At 36.0% G+C, this 22,326-nt stretch overlaps 1 protein-coding gene across 4 annotated transcripts in view; it reads left to right on the forward strand.

Moving 5' to 3' along the window:
• The window catches only part of ASXL2 (ASXL transcriptional regulator 2), a 167,064-nt gene that overhangs the window by 105,415 nt on the left and 39,323 nt on the right, over window positions 1-22,326 (forward strand). The window contains exon 1 of one of the 4 annotated variants that reach the window (XM_027850309.1): window positions 217-312. The exons of the other annotated variants lie outside the window; for them this stretch is intronic. Within the exon in view, the coding sequence (XP_027706110.1) occupies window positions 276-312 (37 nt within the window). The 5' untranslated portion in view covers window positions 217-275. Of the gene's footprint in view, window positions 1-216; window positions 313-22,326 lie in introns of those variants that run through there. 4 annotated transcript variants of the gene reach the window in all.

The raw sequence follows: 22,326 nt of genomic DNA on the forward strand, positions 1-22,326 counted from the left end.
GCCCATAGTAAAACAGGAAGCACATTCAGATAGCATCAAAACCCACTTCCTTATATGTACAAAATAAAGACCTCTGACAGTAGCAAAACTGATGCTTTTCTTTTAAAATGGGTAGAAACATAGTCTTCATGGGTTTTCATTTCCACCAATTAGAAGCAGAGACAAGTCCTTTGAAAACGAAAACTCAGCCATAAAATTAATTTATTAATTTAGCTAAACACTGAAAAACCTCAGAAGTCTGCAGCATTAATTGCTAATTTTCAGAGCCGGAAACAATGTTCAGAAAGGAGCTATATGAAATTTCAAGCCAAGGTAAGGTATAATGATCCAAACAAGTCATTTGCTTCTGCCTATGGAGTCAAACCCACTAGCGTAGACTTTGGTCTGGGCACTTTTTATTCAAGTAGCACATTTATATAAAGGATGTGTGTGTTTGTGTTGTAATGAAGCTTAAATATTGCAAAATGAAATAGCTGTAAAAATATTTCCTCCTTTAATGTGGTACAATTTTTTTCAGGTTTTAGATGAATTGAAAGAAGCTGATCATCTTAAATAGTCCCATTTCTCCCAGGTGTTTAATTGTGACGCCTGGGAGCACAAAGCTTAAATTCCTCAGTCTTCTTTTACTTGAACTTATTATTGATTAGACAATAAGAATTAGATACTAGAAATTAGAACGATTAGATTCTAGGCTTAGGAAAAAATGTTATGGCTAAAGTTAAGTGAAATACCACAGGTAGTATGTGTTAAGTGAAGCAACAAAAAATTGCATAAATAAATAGTGATGCCCTGATTAAAAAGTTCTCTGGAAATAAAACTCTTTAATAAAATTGGCTTGGGTTTGGAGGTTAAGGTTCTCCTCAGTACTCGAGTAGTTGGTAAGGATGGATAAGGAGACAGCAGTGTTTTCTCAGTTCTAGTTTTCTTGAGTATGAGCCAGGGACTCAGCCGACTGAATACAGCCCATTCATCTGGGACTGAGGAAAGGGACAACCAAGTTCTGACTTTGAGTGACTAGAGTCATTATTTAGGGACCTATCTCCTTCCTCTGTGAGCAGAGGTGGTCAGGGAACTTCATCCTGCCTTCCTGGACAGAAAGGAGGTGAGAAGGTCCTGTTATAAAGATTGGCAGAGAAGGAATTTGTGTTCTACCTACAGTGATGAGATTCGTTTATTAAAAAAGTATATTTTTAGAATTCTTTCTCTTTAATAGAAGTAACAGTGTATATAGAAGATTATACTGATTTTAGAAATATAATTCAATTCTGATCAGATTTGGTTTATAAATAAATATTGAAATTCTGCTATGATTATTTTCAACAGTACTGGTTTTTATTTCTGATAAGTGTTTAAAAATTGTAGATGAGGTTTTAGGGAAACTGAGAACAACTTTAAGTGAAAAGTTTCAGAGTAAAGTATCATTAGAATGACATAGTCTATTGTGAAGATCTTAATCCTAAACTTAATGTTTTATGACTTTTTTGTTATTCTAACAACTTGAACATTATCTTCTCTTTAAAATATCCTGGTATCGAAGTAATGATTTTAATTTTTTTTACTGTGGATATTGAGCAAGCATTTAATAAGGCACTGTTTTGTGCAGAGCTCTATGCTAAATAATAACGTGTAATAATTAGCATTTATATAGCACCTACCTATGGGTCAGGCACAGCTTTTGTACCTAGGTGACACATGAAGATGAAATAAGTTGTAATGGGCCATCATGAAGTTTATAATTCTGTATAAATCATTTGAACATGGTGTTGTTACAAACTCTTTTAGTAACTCTATTGCAATAATCTACTTATAAGATTAAAAAAAATTGGCGACATAGCACACATTGAAACAATTACCTTCTGAGTTAATACCCAAAGTATTGATGTCACGTGCCCAGTACCTTAGTCATCAACTTAGCTATTTTTGGTTTTCCTTTCTTTCCATGGTTGCTTGAAATTATCTGTTAGAGCCACAGATTTATTTTTTATGCATAGGTTATTGAGATATTTTTATAGTATTGTCAGTTTTATCAGGTTATAGGAAGTTCCCTTGGTAATATCTTTCACAGAATATCAGAAAACATTTTATTACTAATTATTTAAAGAAAAGTTCCATGGTAATTTTAAATTTATACTTAAAGTACTTTTGGGCCATACAGGAGGACTATTTAATAATATAGCGTTGAGCAACATTATTCTGTCTACTAAAAACCATTATAATGCTGTCCCTAACACAGTGTGTGCTCTTCTAGTGTCTCTATTATCTTCTGAATTAATTAAAATGTGTTAAGTACTTACTGTGTGCCAAAATTGTGCTAAATGTTGGAGATACGAACAGAAAAGTGTGCGACCTAATGTGTTCTCCCAGAGCTTATACAGTAATTAGTGGAGACAAAACACATTCAGGAAGGTTCGTCTGCAGGGCATTGACATCTTAATAGGGCAGCAGTGAGGCACATAGGGAGATGGTAAGGCCCAAGAGTCTTGAGTGCATTGGCAGAGCAGATGGTAGGGCTTAGTCTGATAGTCTTCTGTCTTATCGGAAGGATTGCAGTTGGTGATTCTTAATCTCTTCAAACTGTTAAGATAGCCATGTCTGCTCTGTAAGCCAGGGGGAGGCACCTGGGAAGCAAGGAGAAGGCTAGAGAGTGCAAGTGGAATGGGCATTCTAGTTTCTGTAGGGATAGGGATGGGAGGGGCAAAACATTCCTTTCTTGGCACCCCTGTGATATTTCTGTGACCTGGAACCGGTGAGGAGATACATCAACCAACTCTTCTTAGAATATAATATTTTCTAATCTTCATGATTATTTTAAACCGCAGATGAATCTGGTTGTAATTCCAGGTGTATACCAGTTATTTTTATTCAAGTCCAATTTTAAATTTCTGTATATGTGTCGTTAGTTCTTTTAATCTGCTAAATACCAGTTTTTAATCAGTTTGTGAATTTTCCTTCCACCAACCAACTAACAACTATCTCTTACTCTTCATGGATTTTTTATGGCTAAAAAGTTAATCACTTGGTGATGTACCTCACACCTATTCAAATTCACCCCATCTTTACAGGTTTAATGCAGTCTAGCTGTCATCCAAAGAGATATGACAGGTTGGGATTATGTGTGTATGGATAGTAGCCCTTTCCCTCAATTTCAGTACTTTGCCATCAGCTTTTAATTGCCTTTATGTTTAATTCCTGGTACTGAGCATTCTGAGGATGATGAAGATAAAAGACACAGTAATGTTGGTGATGAATGCAAATTCAGATAATGTGAAATGAATTATAAAATACCAGTTGCATTAGTGTTGCAACACTGAACTAATTTTCCTATTTCAAATTCTTTTCTTTTTTCTTTTTCTTTTAGCCCTGGATGGTTGGTCTGCCACGTTTTTAGACCCAGTCCAGATATTTAGTTACATTTAATACCAGGATAGTAAAACATCTTTTCATGTATTTATGTGACAAAAGCAATTGGAACAAAGCCAATCGACACATTCAGCTCATCTGACAATGCAGACAACATTATGTACCTTAGTCTTTAGTCTTCCTACAGAGAAGAAGGTTATATTTACCTGTGTTTATTACCTGGGACCAAGATTGGTCAGTATAATCAGTTTGGCTGCCTTAGTATTTATTGATTTACATTATTTCAATCAGTATGTGTATTATTCTCCTTACTCTATATGCTATGTTCTGCATCAGTTCATAATTTTTCCCATATTTCCCTGAATTACATATATCTGTTGTTTCTAATACTCAATTTTATTTAGATACCACAATTTATTCAACCATTCTTCAGTTGTTGGGAGGGTACTGTCTTTCTAGTATTTTCTTATTTTAAAAAGTACTTCACGATTATTTTGGTATATGTGAAATCTATTTTTGTCACTACTTGCATTACATACCCAGTAGTGGGGATTACTAGACCAAAGGGTATGAACAGCTTTAACAACTTCTCGTGTAATTACAACCATTTTCCAGAACATCACTAACAATATATTAGCGTTGTGGTAAAGAAGTAGAAACTGAGAGGTTGCCTAACTATTAGGGAATGGTTGAACAAGTCACAGTATATACTACTGTTCTATTAGAAATGATGAAAGAGATAGTTTCAGAGAAATCTGGAAAGACTTCTGTGAACTGATGTAGAGTAAAATGAGCAAAACAAAAAAAAAACCCTATTTATACAGTTAGAACAATATTATAAAAACAAACAACTCAGAAATATGTAGGAACTCTGTGATCAATATGATAACCAGCTACAATTCTGGAGGACTAATGATGAAGCATGCTGTCTCAAGTGCAAAATTACTTTTTTTTTTTTTTTTTTTTGAAAGAAATGGAAATGTGTTTTCATTGACATGTTTGTAACAGGTTTTGTTTTTCTTTCTTCTTTGATTGAGGGGTTAGGAGGATGAAAAGGTAGATCATGGCTTTTGGAACACTATTTTTGTTTTTTGTCATCTTTGCTACTCTGATATTGTACCTTATTTTAGCACTTCCTTTCCTAGCTTCCATAGAAATTTGTTGACAAAATCTCATAATCGTTGTTGCTAAAAGCAAGTTTTAACTTATTTCCAACCCAATTTTACTGTCAATGAATCAGTATACAGTTAGTGGCACTAAGTTAGTTTTTGCACATCTACAAAGTTATTTACCTTTCTGGTTATCTCATCTCTGTTACTTGAAGTTAATGGAAATAAATGCAAATGAAAACTTGTTTGGATGAAAATGATCAAGCAGTCGCTTTGGATTCACTGGTATATAAGTATTCTGTCCTATATCCTTACTAAATGATATCTTTTTTTTTCTTTGCATGTACAAGATGTGTTATAATAATTTTCAGAAGTATTTATTTTGCTTCATTTGAATTAGATAGTGTTGAATTAGATAGACAAAAATTCCCTAATCCAGCCAATTTGGGCCTTAAATATTTTGTAAAAGATTATAAATGCTATTCCAGATAGACATTAAAGAGAATTTGGATAAGTTGTTTTAGTAAAATGGAAATTTCTATTTCTGAAAAATTAATCCATATCATGAATGTTTGATTCCAGCCAGAGTATTGCTGAGCTGTTGCAAGTCATATGTAGTCTTTTGCCATGATATTTAGAGGTTTCTAACTCAACTAAGGCTTCACCAGCCTACAAAGTATGAGTTTCCTGGGTGAGGAGAAGCTTTTAACATATCCCTCTTTCTCTTGACCTTTGATTCTGCTCCTATTCTCAAAGGCTTCTCTTCTCCAATTTTTGTCCACCTTTCCTATGTTATTATGCTGGCATCTTATAATTCATTTGCTCCAGGTCCTTCAGTCATAAAGCCCGCTGCTCATTGCTACATTTTGCCTCTTGTACCTAGTCCTCCAGCTCGGTAGAAAAACCATTGCTGTCCTATTTATTCATGAGCTCTCCCACCCTCCTTTCCTCAGAATCTTCCCTCTTTTATTATCCCAAGGAAGTTGTCCCTCACACTGGAATTTTTCCTGGAAACTTTATTCTCATTGATTGCAGTGCCAGGAATTTGCAGACACAGTTTGCTAAACTTTGCAGTAGACAAGACTTCTTGATGAATGATGAATACCATTTTCCTTCATCATTGTTTATATTAGTCTGAATTTCTGAACCTTCAGTGTAATTCTTACAACTTAATTATTTCACAATACTTTCCTCCCAGAATTCTCTGACATTTAAAAATCTATGCATTCATAAGAAGTGTCCTGTATACTGGAAATGCCTATGCCTTATCCTGCCCCAAAGGTCTTTGTCCTGCTTTGCCTATCCTTCCTCTTTAGCTGTGAATATTCAGTACCAGGCAGGTACAACAGCCACTTCAGAAATACTTGTTGTTTGACTGAATGTCCACTTGCAGTTGGGCATGCACAGAACAAACATCCTGCACACACCCTCCCCTCCACCCCCCCACCCGTTTAAAAAAAAAAGTAAAGCAAACTGTTCTCTATGTTCATATATTTCTCTTTTGACATATCTTCCTTGAGGGCAGGGCAAAGTTATTTTGGTTTCATTGTAGCTGAGCTTGTATGTAGAAGAAAGGAACATCAAACCTTATCTTCACATGAGAACAATAATGGTAGAAAATACACTGCTATGAAAACCAACCTAAGAAATGGCAGATGAAACTAATTAAGAATGATTGTAGAAGATGTGATGCTAATTGAGCAACACAGTAATGATGCTTCCTCTCAATGATAATAATTACAGGCTGTGAACTTTGATTTTACTTTAATAAATTCAGCATTGTACAAACACAGAACTTTTAAGTTAATAAGTCATTGTACAGTAATCAGTATGTACAGGATTGATACCTGGAAAATGCAAATGTATTTTGAAAACATGGTTCCCCCCTTTCATGAGAGGTTAGAGAAATGGATATTGCCACATTGTGCCAGTCTCATTTAAATTGCCATGTACATAAGAATTCCACATCCAAGATGACCTTCACTTTCAGACTTCAGACAGCATTTTGTTTTTTACTTTTTTAATGTAGTTTATGGTATAATGTAAATTATAATTATCTTTGTGTTTTATTCCCTTACTAGCCTAATATTCCTCTGAAGGTAGGTATAGTATTTCATCTAAATATAATTCTTCAGTGCCTAGCACAGTGCTTTGCATACAGTAGGCATTCATTTTGTTGACTAATTGAATGGATAGATGCTTCCTTGCCTTAATGTTGACTCTTTTTTCTTTGACCAGAAACTTACTAATAAAACAAGGCAGCCTTTTCCATTGTTTCACAGTACTAGTTTAAAAATGATTGATATTGATGTGAAACTGACACTTAGTTATGAAACTCATCTATGGTAAATTGAATTTAATTGAAATAGCCTCGGTTTTCTTCTCTGGGGTAACACAGGACACACACACATACACAACACAATATTATATATACTGTATATATTATATACATACATATGTGTGTGAGTATCTGTGTCTATATAATAGTCCTTCAGATAGCTAAAGACTGCTGACTGTGATGTCTAACTTAAAGATTCCCAGTTCTTCAGCCCTCTCTTCCCCTTCATCCTATCCCTCATCCTGAACCAGTCCTGTGGCCAGGATGTACCAGTATTTGTTCTTACTCCATGTGACAACTTCTCAAATATTTAATTATAGCCTGTCAAATAAGAAATCACGGACAAAGTACTTGTGAAAACCTTAAAGCATCGTTTAAGTGACAACTCTTATTAGTTATATCTCCATTAAATCTTATCCTGGTTAAACATCCTTAAATCCATTAATAGATTCTTACACGGCATGGTCTTCATTCTGGTCCACTGTCCTCTAGTTATATTCTGGCTTTCAGTGATTCCATAAAGTGTGCCCTGGATGAAATATGAGATTCCCTCTATGGTTTGATCGAGGAATAATGCAGCAGAACATTTTATTCCTCTCATTTTTTGAACAATGTGTGTTTCTTAATGCAGCTTATATTAACATTACATTTTTGGTCACTATATCACACTATTGCCTTACATATTGAGTTTGCTGTCAAACTCAATATATGAAGTAACCCACCCCCATCTTTTTCACACAGAGTTGTCTAGCCACACTTTCTCCATAATGTAAGTGCCAATTATTAATTTGATTTTTAAAATTTGTGTAGAATCGAAGTTTTAATGTAACTGCATTTGATGGATCATTTTAATCTGTCAGATCTTATTTATTAATCCCTATTCTTTCATTCATCTGCCATGTTAACAAATCATTCCTTCTGACTTCATTTTTTATCTGACAGATTAGAGAAACATCTAAGTCATTGAGAGAAAAGCATTGGAACAGCAAAAAACCAAGGATGGTTCTCTGGTCCAGTGCACTGGAGACCTCCCTCAAAGGCAACTTTTTTATTTGTATTTTAAAAAATGTTTTATTATTTTCCTTTACATTTAATTTTTATTTTGTTTTTTTTTCTCAATTACATGTTAACAAATTATTTTTTAAAATTTTGAGTTCCAAATTCTCTCCTTCCCTGCCCTACTGAGAAGGCAAGCAATTTGATATATGTTATACATGTGCTGTCATGCAAAATATATTTCCATATTAGTGATATTGTGGAAGAAAACACAGACGAAAAATTCCACAAATCAAATAAAGTAAAAAATAAGATGTTTTGATCTGCATTTAGATTCCATCAGTTCTTTCTCTGGAGGCAGATAATATTTTTCATTGTAAGTCCTTCAGAATTGTCTTGGATCTTTGTATTACTTAGAAGAACTAAGTCATTCATAGTTGATCATCATACCATATTGCTGTTCCTATGTACACTGTTCTTCTGGTTCTACTTCATTTTGCATCAGTTCATAAAAGTCTTTCCAGGTTTTTCTGAAATCATCCTGCTTGTCATTTCTTATACCCAGTAGTATTCCATCACAATCATATACCACAACTTGTTCAGCCATTCCCCAATTGATGAACATCTCCTCAATTTCTGGTTCTTTGTCACCGTGAAAAGAGCTGCTACAAATATTTTTTGAACATATAGGCCTTATTCCCTTCTTTTTTTTTTTGTTTGTTTGTTTTTTATCTTTTTGAGGATACAGACTAGTAGTGGTATTGCAGGGTCAAAGGGTATGGCCTTTTTGGCATATTTCCACATTGCTCAACAGAATGGTAGAATCAATTCCCAATTCCACCAACATTGCATTAGTGTTCCAGTTTTCCCATATCTCTAACATTTGTCGTTTTCCTTTTCTGTCGTGTTAGCCAATCTGATAAGTATGAGATGGTACCTCACAATTGTTTTAATTCTTATTTCCCTAATCAGTAATTACTTCAAGCATTTTTTCATGTTACTGCTTTGATTTCTTCTCTGAAAACTATCTATTCTTATCCTTTGACCATTTATCAATTTGGGAATGACTTAAAATAAATTTGACTACATTTTCTATATATTTGAGAAATGAGGCCTTTGTCAGCAAAACTTGCTGTAAAATCCCCCCCCAGTTTCCTGCTTTCCTTCTAATCTTGGCTGAGTTGGTTTTATTTGCGTAAAAACTTTTCAATTTGGTGTAATAAAAATTATCTATTTTATATTCCGTAATTCCCTTCGTGTTGTGTTTGGATACAAATTTATTTATTTATTTTTTTTTGGCAAGACAGTTGGGGTTAAGTGACTTGCCCAGAGTCATATAGCTAGTAAGTATTATCTGAGGCCAGATTTGAACTCAGGTCCCCCCAGGGCTGGTGCTCTGTCCACTGTGCCACCTAGCTGCCCACTATAAGCTCTTTTCTTATCCATAAATCTGACAGGTAAACTATTCCATGCTCCCCTAATTTGCTTATGGTATCACCCTTTATATTTAAATCATGAACCCATTTTGACTTTATCTCGGTATATGGTATGAGATGTTGGTCTGTACCTAGTTTCTGCCAAACTGCTTCCCAGTTTTCTTAGCAAATTTTGTCAGATAGTGACTTCTTGTCCCAAAATCTTGGATCTTTGGATTTGTTTGACACTAGATTACTATGGTCATTTACTACTATATATTGTATCCCTAATCCTTTCTATTGATCCACTACTCTATTTCTTAGCCAGTACAAGATTGTTTTGATGATTACCACTTTATAATATGATGCTGCTAAAACACCTTCCTTCACTTTTTATTTTCATTGATTCCCTTGATATTCTTGACCAGATGTATTTTGTTACTATTTTTTCTAGCTCTATAAAATGATTCTTGGGTACTTTGATGGTATGGCACTGAATAAGTAAATAAATTTAGTTAGAATTGTCATTTTTATTATATTGACATGGCCTTCCCATGAGCGGTTATGTCTCCAATAGTTTAGCTCTTTCTATTTGTGTAAAAAGTGTTTTGCATATGTGCTCATATAGTTCTGGGTTTTTCTTGGCAGGTAGACTACCAAGTAGTTTATATTGTCTGCAGTCATTTGAAATGGAATTTCTCTTTCTATCTTTTGCTGCTGAACTTTGTTGGTAATATATAGAAATGCTGCTGACTTATGTGGCCTTATTTTATATCTGGCAACTTTGCTGAAGTTGTTAATTATTTTAACTAGTTGATACTCTAGGATTCTCTAAGTATACCATCTTATCGTCTGCACAGTGACAGTTTTGTTTCCTTTTTGCCTATTCTAATTCCTTGAATTTCTTTTTCTTGTCTTATTGCTGTAGCTAGCATTTCTAGAACAATATTGAATAATAATGGTGATAATGAGCATCCTTTCTTCACCTTTGAGCTTACTAGAAAGGCATCAAGCTTATGCCCATTATAAATACTGTTTGCTGATAGTTTTAGATAGATAGTATTTATCATTTGAAGAAAGGCTGAATTGATTCCTATGCTTTCTAGTGTTTTTAATAGGTATGAGTGTTGTATTTTGTCAAAAATGTTTTTTGTATCTATTAGGGTAATCGTATGGGGTGTTTTTTGTTTTTTTTTGTTTTTTGTTATTTATATGGTCAATTAAGCTGATAGTTTCCCTAATACTGAATCAACCATGTATTGCTGTAATCTTCTTGCTAGTATTTTTTTAAATTTTTTTGCATCCATATTTATAGGGAAATTGGTCTATAGTTTTCTTTTACTGTTTTTGTTCTTCTTGGTTTAGGTGTCAGCACCATATTTATATCATAAAAGGAATTTGGTAGGATCCCTTCTATGTCTATTTCTCTAAATAAAATAGAACAAAATGTTTGGTAGAATTCATTTGTGAATCCATCTGGTCCTAGGGGTTTTTTCTTAGGGACCTCACTGATATCTTATTCAGTTTCTTGTTCAAAAACCGGGTTAAGTGTTTTATTTTTTATTAATCTGGGTAGTTTTTATTTTTATCAATGTTAATCTATTTTACTTAGATTGTCTTGACTGCTTCTTGATCCACTAATAATTATTCTTTTAGTCCATCTATTCAACTATTTTCTAATCTCCTTAAGTGTTTTGGTTGAATGACTTCCCTATTATCTGGCCTATCACTCCCCATCTAATCCACAGAGATAAGGTCTTCCTCTGGCTGAACAATAAGATTAATTCTAAGACAATAAAACACCCACAATCTCTGTCAGACCTGGTCACAAAACTTCTCTCCTTTGGTAAAACCTGAATGAGCCTGTGCTTTGCTGCCATCCCTTTTGGGTACCTTTGCTCACCTCCGAACCGCAGTTGGTCATTGAAGGAGAATTTCAGTGGTACTTTCATCTTAATAACAATAGCTTCCATTTGTTTTTATTTATAAAGACCTCCCCCATTATAGAGTGGGAATGACATAAAAGGAGGTTTGTAGGGACTATTATTCTCATTTTATAGGTAACTTTTCTGAGACAATAGCTCATTAAGTGACTTTCCCTAAGTAACACAAGTCAATGACATAGGTAAGATGGGAACTTTTCATCTATCATGACTTTCCCTTAGTGCCCCATTTTCTTGTGCTTACACTGGTTTCCTCAAGGCACCTACTTTGGACTTTCCATCTTCTTCCACCATAGCAGCACTACATGTTCTCTGGCCTTATTTTAAAGAACTTTTCCTTTCTTCCCTCCTCAACAAAACCCACTTTTGTGTACCCACGCTATGTGTTAGGTAACATCTGAGCTAATAGATTGAGTCATGCTTATTAAGTTATTAGGGGCAAATGACAATACATTTTATTTAAACAAGAGCCATGTTTCACAGCTGGACTCTGATAATACTTTTGTAAAGCTGTCAGCAGTTCACTTGGCTTCTTTGCTTTTGTCTCCTTAACTGCAGAGTGAAGGACTAGGCCAGTTGGCCTCTGAGTTCATTTCCTGCTCTAGATCTGTGTGCCTTTTGAACACATGATACTTCAAAGGAATAACTGATGGAGAACATTTCCATCTCCGTGGCACGCCAGGGAAGGAGATGATTTGGAGTAGGCAGTCTTTCCTTTTGGACGTACCCATTAGTTTACCATTCTCTGTATGTGACACTCCTGGCTACTTCCTTTCTACTTAAACTTTATCTTTTGTTTTATTGTTGTTCAGTTGTTTCAGTTGTGTCTGGCTCTTTGTGACCCCTTGTGGGTATTTTTTATTTTAGCAGAGATATTGTATTAGTTTGTCATTTCCTTCTCTAGCTTGTTTTATCGATGAGGAAACCAAGGTAAACAAGGTTTAGTTTGCCCGGGGTCACATAGCTAGTAAGTGTCTGAGGCCAGATTTGAATTCAGGAAGATGAGTCTTCTTGGCTACAGGTCTGGTGCTCTATCCACAAAGCCATCTAGCTGCCCTAAACTTTATCTGCATTGATTAAGAACACATGAAAAAGTAGTTCTGTTATTGGGGATTATTTTCTTATTTTTGTATTCTAGTATTTTGCTAATTCTCTTTCCTTCTGTTTTCTACCTTTAAAACTTACTAGTATTACAACCAGAAGGTATACATAAAATATAAAAGCATTAATTAATTAATCTAAGTAATAAAATATTTCACAGAGGATATTGACTAAAGGGAGTTTTTTGGGAGGAGGTATGCTTTTTACCTATAGATTTCAGTGACTGATAGTACCCCTGAGTGACCAGGGATAGTGAAAATAGCACTGGACCTCGTAAGCCACTTCCTAGCCTTGTGACCATGGACACATCATTTATCCTTTCTCAACCTCATTTTCCTTACTTCTAAAATTGAGATGATAATACTTGGCCAACCTTCCTCATAGGCACTTGTGAGGAAGAGCACTTTATAAACTAAAAGCATTGCATAGTGACGAGCAGTGTGGGTGTATTTCCAGATTGTTGTGTAATTATCTCAGATAACTAAGTTCAATATATTGCTTTTTGGGGAGATTACATTGTGAAAGTATAGAACCTTTAGATTGTCTTGGGCATCAGCTGCCTCTACTTGGAATAAATGTTTTTGTTCAAGAATGTAATAGGGCCCTGCTAGTAAAAGGACCATATTACAATAAGAAACTTAAGGAAAACTTAGAGAAAAGTAGCGTTACGTACAAGGTACTTCAGCATGGTATCTCTTCCTTTTATTTTTTTGTCTTATATTGAATGATTTCTTTTATTGTCATCTTCATTATTCATTTATCACTGTATTTTTTATTAAATGTGGCAGACCTCAGAAGCCATTCAGTATGGGAGCATTCTGTTGACTACAGAAAAAAAGTTGAGTTAATACTCTAGAAACTGTAAAAATACCACTTAATCCCTCCTACACACATACTTCTTCCCTGAAGAGATTATTCAACTTTGTCCTTTTTAAAAATTTCATTTTTTAAAGCCTGTAAACGGGTGCTATATATATATATATATATGTATTTGTCCTTATCATTATTTGGGTGTATTCTAGGAAGCAAAATAGGTTTCACATTTTGTTTTTCCCATCACAACTGTACTTTAAATCAGATGTTAAGCAAAAATTATATAATAATTATAATAGCTAACATCTGTAAAATGCTTACTATGTGTCAGGCAATGTGCTAAGTGCTTTACAGTTATCTGATTGAGCCTCACAACAACTCTGAGGGGTAGGTGCTGTTTTTATCCCCATTTTACAGATGAGAAAATTGAGAGAAACAGAGATTAAGTGATTGCCCAGGGTCACACGGATAGTAGTTATCTGATGTCAGTTTTAAACTGCCGTTTTTCTGACTGCAGGCCCACTACATCATGGAAGCTAGATAGAATGATAGTATGTGAAGGGTCAATGCAAGAAACTAACTTGAAACTGACTGATAAGAACTCAGTAGGTGTGGACTGATTAAGCTTCTTCATATCCCCTTACCTGCACATTAGGAATTGCCTTCTTTTTGTCCTCCCATTTTATATGCTCTCACTTAATGATCTCATCAGCTCCCATGGGTTTAATTATCATCTCCAATTAGATGATTCCCAGATTTATATATCCAGCCCTAATCTCTCTCCTGAGTTAATGTCAGGTGTTACCAACTGCCCCATGTAAAATTGGATGTTCTTGTAAGCATTTCAAAAGCAGGTAGTTTAAAACTGGACTCATTATTCCCCGCCCCCACCCCCCCCACCTTTCCCTTTTCCCAGCTTCCCAATTACTTTTGAAGACACCACCATCTTCCTAATCACCCAGGCTTGCAACCTCAATGTCAACCCCTTACCTACATATCCAGTCGTTGTCGTTGTCATCATCTTCTTCTTCTTCTTCATCTTCGTCTTCTTTTTATTTTTTGCTTTTTGGTGAGGCATTTGGGGTTAAGTGATTTGCTCCGGGTCACACAGCTAGTAAGTGTCAAGTGTCTGAGACCAGATGTGAACTCAGGTGCTCCTGACTCCAAGGCCAGAGCTTTATCCACTGCGCCACCTAGCTTTCCCCACATATTCAGTTTTTGTTTTGTTTTTTTTTTCCATCAAATCTTGTCATTTTTACCTTCACAATTTGGTCTGAACAGTGTTGAGGACAGTATACTTGTCACCTTCCTAGTCCTGAATGCTATACCTTCCTGTGATCTCTTCAGCTTTTTTGATTACCTTGTCACACTGCTGACATTCGGCTTGTGTTGTTTTTTGTTCAGTTGTTCAGTCATGTCTGACTCTTAGTGACCCTGTGGACCATAGGAGGGCTACCATCCATGGGGTTTTTTGGCAAAGTCGCTAGAGTTGTTTGCCACTTCCTTCTCCATTAGATTAAGGCAAACAGAGGTTAAATGACTTGCCCAGGGTCACACAGCTAGTAACTGTCTGAGACCAGGTTCAAATTCAGATCTTTCCAATTCCAGGCCCAGGACTCTATCCACTGAACCACCTAGCAGCCTCCATTTTGCTTATAGTCCATTCTCTTAAGAAACTGTAGCATTTGCGGTGGCCATATCCTAGCAAAACCATCCCAGTAGATGGGCCAAACCAGAATGAGGGTAACTGACAGGCCTTGAATCTGTTGTTAAATTAGGGGGGTGTCTCAAGTATGAGAAGACTTCCCTTGGCAGAATGGTTGGACAAGAACAATTTGTTCTAAATGAAGATGCCTGAAGCAGGTGCTGTGGAACACTTAGAGCTTGGGCAAGACATCGAAGATGCCAGGGTCATCTAGTGCATCCAAGGCCATTGCTAGTCATCACTGGACTTTGATTACTCTGGAAAAGAGAGTAAGGTTGATGACTTTGTGCATCTCCAATTCATACACAAGTCAAAACATTACCCTGTGATGTCATTGGTCCTCTTCGAGAACAAAGGACAAACAACATCTTTTGTTTAATTTCACACAGCTACCACCTTAGTTCTGGCCCACATCACCTCTTGCCTAGAGTATTATAATAAAGCTCTTCTAACTGATCTCTCTCAAGTCTTTCCTGTCTCTAATCTGTCATCCACTTAATTGCCATTGTGATTTTTCTAGACACTAGGTCTAACCGCATCATCTCCCCTTGCTCAGTGAACTGCAATGGCTCTGTATTACCTCCAGGTTCAAATATATGAAGTCCTGGTTTGTCATGTATAGCTGTTCATAACCTGTCCTCTTCCTAATTTTCTGTTCTTCTTATACTGTACTCCCCTCCTTGTGTACTCTGGTTTCAGCTGTATTGGCCTACTCTAGTTTCTAGACCTTGACACTCCCTCTCCTTTTACTCTGCCTTACATTGGCTGTCCCCTTTGCCTGGAATGGTTTGCGCCCCTCACCTTCATTTCTTGGTTTCCTTGGCTTCTTTGAAGGCAAAGCTTAAATCCTCTTTCTGTAGGAAGCCTTTCTTGGTCTCCTCAGATATTAGTGCCTTCCTCTTTAGTATAACCTTCTGTTTTAATTTTATATGTACCTAGTTATTTATATGTGTCCTCATTTATCCTTCTTGAGGGTAGGGACTATTTTTGTCCATTATAGCCCTATTACTTCTAATAATTGCTTGTTGACTCGAGAAGAAAGTATTCTAGGTAGCAGGCACAGCATAGGAGAAAATGAGAGAGAAACAAAAAACTTCTGAGCTGTATATGTATGTTTTCTGGAACCATGAAGAAGCCTCCACATTGAGGATGCATGTTAAGTAGTAGTAGAATATGAAAATCTTGTTATAAATTTAGCCCGTTTTAAGGTTTTATATTGGAAAGTAGAGAAGTAAGGGGAGAACTTGGCTCCTTTTGTCGTAAATTGTCTGAAAACATCAAAAACTGGAAAGTAGCATGGAAGAAATTGGTCATAGACCAATATGTTACACCATTTACCAAGATAAGGTCAAAATGGATACATGACCTAGATAAAAAGAGAGATATTGCAAGAAAATCTGAAGAACATGGAACATATTAGGTCTGATGACTTGGGGATAGTCGAACAATTTATGAATAAACAAGAGATAGAGATCAGAGTAAGGTGTAAAATGTACAACTTCAGTTACATTAAATTAAAGTTTTTGTACAGATAAACCAAATGTAACCAAGATCAGAAGGAAAGCAGAAAATTGGGGGGGGGAATTTTATAGACAGTTTCTCAGATAAAGGTCTCATATCTCAAATATATAAAGAACTTTGTAAAATCTATGAAAATACACGTAATTCCCCAATTGATGAAGCGTCAAAGGATATGAACAGTCAGTTTTCACACGAAGAAATCAAAATAATTTATTGTCTTATGAAAAAATGCTCTAGATCATTGATTGGAGAAATGCAAATTAAAACAACCTTGAGATACCATTTTACACCTATCAGATTGGCTAAAATGATTGAAGGCGAAAGGGACAAATGGTGGAGGGAATGTGGAAAAATTGGGACACTAATTCACTATTGGTGGAATTGTGAAATGATCCAACCATTTTGGATAGCAATCTAAAATTAAGCCCAGTGAGTTATTAAACTGCCTATACTCTTCGACTCAGCAATACCTCTACTAGGCCTATTTCCAAAGATGATTAGGGAAAAAGGAAAAAGGAAAAGAACTTAGGTGTACTAGAATATTTATAGGAGCTCTTTTTGTGTTGGTAAAGACCTGGAAATTGTGTGGATGCTTGTCAGTTGGGGAATGGCGGAACAAATTGCAGTATATGATTATAATGGAATAGTGCCATATTATAAGAAATGATGAACTCGTTGATTTTAGAAAAACATGAATAGACTTGTATGAAATAATGAAGAGCAAAACGAGCAGAGCCAAGACAATATTGTATATAGTAACAAAATATTATTTTAAGAACAAGTTGGAGCGACTAAGTCATTTTGCTTATTATAAATACTCAAATTAACTACAAAGGACATATGAAGGAAGATGCTATCTGCATCCCGGTAAAGAACTGATAAATAGAAGTATGTATAGATTGATTTTTACATATATGTATATAGATATTTGTGTCTAATAACCATCTCTAGGGCTGGAGAAGAAAAAAGAAGTTTACATGATAATTTTATTATGTATTTAAAAGGAATAGCAAGTTAATAATAAAAGTTCTAGTTTCGTGTGTAGTCATTTTTTTTTTCTGCTATGTCATGGAAATGCTTGTTTCATAAATTAAAAATAAATACATTTTTTAAAAACTGATCAAAAATGGAAAGAACTTTTGAGGTTGATAATCTTATCTACCCTTTCATTTTACAATTGAGGAAAATGAAGCCCAGGGATGTTAAGCGACTTGACCAACATCTCATAGGTAGCAAGTAGGAGAACTAGGATTTGAACCTAGGTCTTCTGATTCCAAATCCTGGGCTCTCGCTTTTCAGATAGAAAAATTTTTATTCCAATATAAGCTGTTAATCTGTTTTGTTGTTTTTGTTCAGTTGTGTCTTACTTATTGTGATACCACTTGGGCTTTTCTTCACAAAGATACTAGAGTGGTTTGCCATTTCCTTTCCCAGCTCGTTTTACAGATAAGGAAACTGAGGCAAAAAGAGTGAAGTGACTTGACCAGGGTCATATTTCTTTCTTTGGGGGGGGCGGGATCATACTTCTAAAAGTATCTGAGGCCATATTTGAACTCAGGTCTTTCTGATTCCAGGCCCAGGGCTCTATCCACTGAGTCACCTAGCTGCCCTCAGCCAATCAATAAGCATTTATTAAATAAACACTCTGTGCTAGGCATTCCGCTAAGCCCTGAGGCACAAAGAAAGACAAAAGCAGTTCTTGCACTCAAGGAGCTTACAATCTTGTGAAGTAGGAATGCTTCCTTATTTGCAGAGATGGAAGACTGCTTATATAGTGTTGTATATATAGTGTGTATGTATATTAGTATACTAATAGTATACTATACTATTGGTCTTGAGGTCTTGATTGGTTTTGCTGAACTACTCTTCCTGTCATATCTGTGTTACAAAGGCTGACTGGATACAGGCAGAGGAGGCCTAGTAATAAATTGTGTAGTGGATTGAAGCTGCCAGTGTCCAGACTACATACTGATGCTGAAATAATATATTTTTCCATGCTGCTGAAAAGTCAAGATACTGGTAAAGACAGAAAGATGATATCATTTCTCCCCCACCTCCCCCTTCTCCTCCTTTTCTATCCCTTCTCTCTTTCCCCATTCCTTATAATTTTCCCTCCCTTTTTCTTATGTGAGTCCTCTTTTCAGGGAAAAGGAGACAATTTTAGTAGGGTACATCAGGCAGCCTTAGGCTTAATATGAAAACTTCTCCCACCAGTGCAGACTGGCCATTCTGTAACTTGAATTCTTAGAAGGTTTTCTAGGAGATTGAGAGCTTACATGACTTTTTAATATTAGTAGCATTAATTATTTTTTGTCAAAAGACATTACTATTAATGTGTGTTTTGTATTTTAGTCCAAGTAAGGCACAAGGCATTATTCTATAACAGTAAAATGTAATATGTCAAAATTTTAATATTTATATAAATCTATACATTTGATTGAAGTTAACTATAATTTTTACAATTTTGTTTTGATGATATCAGGCATTTTTGTGGTAGAAAATGTTATCTTTGAAATAAACATTCAATTATTGAGATAGTTATATCATATACCTATATATGTATATACTAGTACCAAGAGGCACCTGATGTCAGTCTGAGAATGTGAGAACAGCTAAATATAAGCTATTTTTCTTTAAAATGAGAGGAAATGGTAGTCTAGGGGCAACCATGCAATCAATTTTCATTACCAGTGCAAGGAATCCATTTTCTTTTCTGCTTGTAAACTGTCTTCTTTTTTGCCTAAGAGAAACTCTTTAATTTATCTTTGTTTGTTATCATGTGTTAGTATTAGAGTAGTCATAAACCATGACAGGGTAATAATTTCTTCCACTCCAAAATGAATTAAATTGTAGAACTAGAAGGCACTTAGCAATCATCTAATCCTTCTTATTTTGTAGATGAGGCTACAGAAGCACAGAGGTGAAGTGACTTGTTTAGCATTACAGAACTAGTGAGTGGCAGAGCTGGGACTTTGAAATGGGAGCTAAGGCCTCCTGAGTGATCTTGCCTTGATGTTCATCCTCTCTTCTCATCTCCCTCGGTTCCACTGGTCATCCTCTCTCCATTCCTTCCTTGTTTGGTGGAGTGAAAAGAGTGTTGGAGGCAGAGGTAGAGGAGCATCTGCAGCTTCCTCATCTCTAAAATGGGCGCTAGTACCACGTGATGCCCATCTTTTACCTCTGTACCTGCTCTCACTGCTGCCCCATTTCTCTTTCTACATTACCAGATTTCTCAAATAAACAAAGAGCCTCCAGTGCCATACCACATGTTCCTTTCTTATCTGCCCTCTGCCTACTGCTACCACCACTACCACGATTGAAACAGTTCCCTCGAAGAGAGAGCCATGCCATCTTCTAAGTAGATTCAAGGGCCCTTTCTCTCTTTTTCTCCTTGACCTCTAACATTTAACATGGATAAGTACTCTTTCTCACCACTCCTCCCCTTCTCCAAATTTAACATCTTTTGTTTCTGTAACATAACAGAGCTGATTGAGTTGGTTTTGGCAAGTAGGAAATAGAATGGGTAAAGGAGATGTGATCCAGTAAGAGCATTCCAAAATTCAAGAACTTGGGGAATAAGCATTGCCTTATAATGGTGAAGTCCAAGCTGTGGCCGTGCTGGTTTATAGTAAACGTAGATCAGCAGAGTCAAGGAAGGAGAGGAAATGTGAAGTTAAGAATTGCCACTTTTGATGTTGAAGTCAATAAGAAGGATGGCATGGGATGAAATGAAGAAGATAAATGGCCCTATAACATGTAGGCTGAAGGATCCCAGGAACAATAGGTTGGTACATGCTTCATGTTGGTCTTCCTGTCCATTTTGTGCTATATCTCATCAGATCACAGAATCATAGCAATAGGACTGAAAGGAATCTTCATTAGTGTAGCATAGGGATGAAACTCTATATGGATTCAAGACCTAGGTTCTACACCTGGCTCTGCTGCCTACTACCTATTTGATTCTGAACAACGTATAACTTGGAACATTCTCCTCTGGTTCTAAATGGATTTATTTTTCTGTAGATCCATTAATCTAATGTTATTTTAGAATTTCCATCCAGACAGTGCTGCAACTGCTTTTCTCGACTGTATTTTTGCAATTTTATAAATCTAGTTGTAAGGCAAACTACTTCATGTTCTCTCACTTCAGCTGAGCCTTCACTGCTGTTCAGTAGGGTTTTCATTCATTCCTGATTGACTTGGTGTATTAACTGAAGTGACTGTTCTAAACTACTTCCACACTCCTCAGGGCCCCAGTCTTGGACCTTTCTTTTTCTATGGACTTCTCCTGATGATGACTTTTCTCTTGTTTGGCTTATAAAATTGAGGCCATCTAGAGGGGAGCTCTCTCTTCATCATCAATTCAGCAAACATTTTATCCTTCCTCTTCAGTTTATTTCATTTGAACAAACTTTTATTAAAGACTTGTGAAGTGGAGAACACTGTGCTAGCTAGACATTGGAGATATTACAGAGATTAAATGGGATGTCATTCCTGCCCTCATAAACTTCCAGTTCACTGAAGGATGGAAGAATATGACGTTCCCTTAAAAGATTTACTAGGCATGTAACTATGCAGGACAAAGAGGCAGCTATTTACATTAGAAAGAGTGAAATTTGTATTTAAAAATCTTTGCTCTGCCTTCTGTGATCTTGGGCAATCAGCCAGTCATATACGAGGCACTATGCCTTGTGGATACAAAGACAAAAAATAAACAGTACAACAGTCTCTACCCTTAAAGGCCTCAGTTTCCTTATAGGTAAAATATCATACTGGACTAGCAGCCAAAAGACACTGTAAGGTGTCTTTCAACTTAAACCTGTGATTCCATCATCCTGGACACTGAGGGGTGGCAAAGTGACGTTTAAATAAAATAGACTACCCGCTTATAGGGAAAATATGCTGTAAATAATGCATAGCACAAAATAATGCATATGTATATAAGGTATGTGGGAGCAAATAAAGCAGTATGTTAGTGCCAGTACAGGAGAACTAAGGAAGACTTCCTGGAGAAGAGAGCATTTAAGTGGAACTTTACACAGTAGATAAAAATTTAGTGGGCCCTAGTGAGGGAAGATGAGATTACAGGCATATGGTATATCATATATATCAAAGCAAATGGAAATGGGTGAGTAGGGATTATCTGAATTTATTAGGTAGTCAAGTTTCCATGTAATATAGGATATCAGAGATGGTTAGGAAGAGCACATGATAATATGGAAAAGATAGGATGGCACTAGGATATGGAAAGCTTTGAATGCCAACCTAATAAGTTTGAACTTTATTTAGTAGGGAGCCATTGAAGGATGCTAAATAGATGAACAAATTTACAGAAAGATGAGTCTGACAGGAGTTGTGAGTGGTCAAGGGGAGCAGGGCAAAGAAAGTGGAAATTGGTAGATCAGTTAGGATAACCCTGCAATATTCTCTGCGCGTGATGCTAATAAATTCTTATAGGGTGTGATACATTTAAAGGAGACATAGAAAATATTTTGGGGAAGGGTAAATAATGGAGCCATATTGTGAAGTATTTTAAATGCCAAACATAGGTGTGTGTATTTTGTTGTAGAGGTAATGGGGAGCCACTGGAGCTTCTTGAGCAGGTGAATGCTTCACCTGTGCTTTAGGAATATCAGTATGGTTGCTGTGTGCAATGTGGAATGGAGACAGGTGAGGCTGGAGTCAGGAAAACAAGTTAGGTGACTATTGCTTTGGGAGAGCTGAGAGATGATGAGTGCCCAAATGGGTTAGTGGCTAGGTGAGTATAGAGAAGGGAACATGTGAAAAATGTAAAGAAAATAGAATTGAAAAGATCTGGCAACTGACTAGGTGTGTTGGAAGTCATGAAGATCTGAAGATATAACTGAGGTTGTGATCCTGGATGACTTGACGGATGGTGGTGACCTTGGCAAAAATAGGGAAGTTTGGGAGAGGTTGAGTTTGAAACAGGAGGAATGAGTTCTTTTTTGAATATATCAACTTTGAGATACCTAGAAGACCTCCTTTTTAAAACCATACAGGTAAA

The sequence above is a fragment of the Vombatus ursinus genome, unplaced genomic scaffold (assembly GCF_900497805.2).
Source record: "Vombatus ursinus unplaced genomic scaffold, bare-nosed wombat genome assembly UNPS02009062.1, whole genome shotgun sequence".
Taxonomy (NCBI): domain Eukaryota; kingdom Metazoa; phylum Chordata; class Mammalia; order Diprotodontia; family Vombatidae; genus Vombatus; species Vombatus ursinus.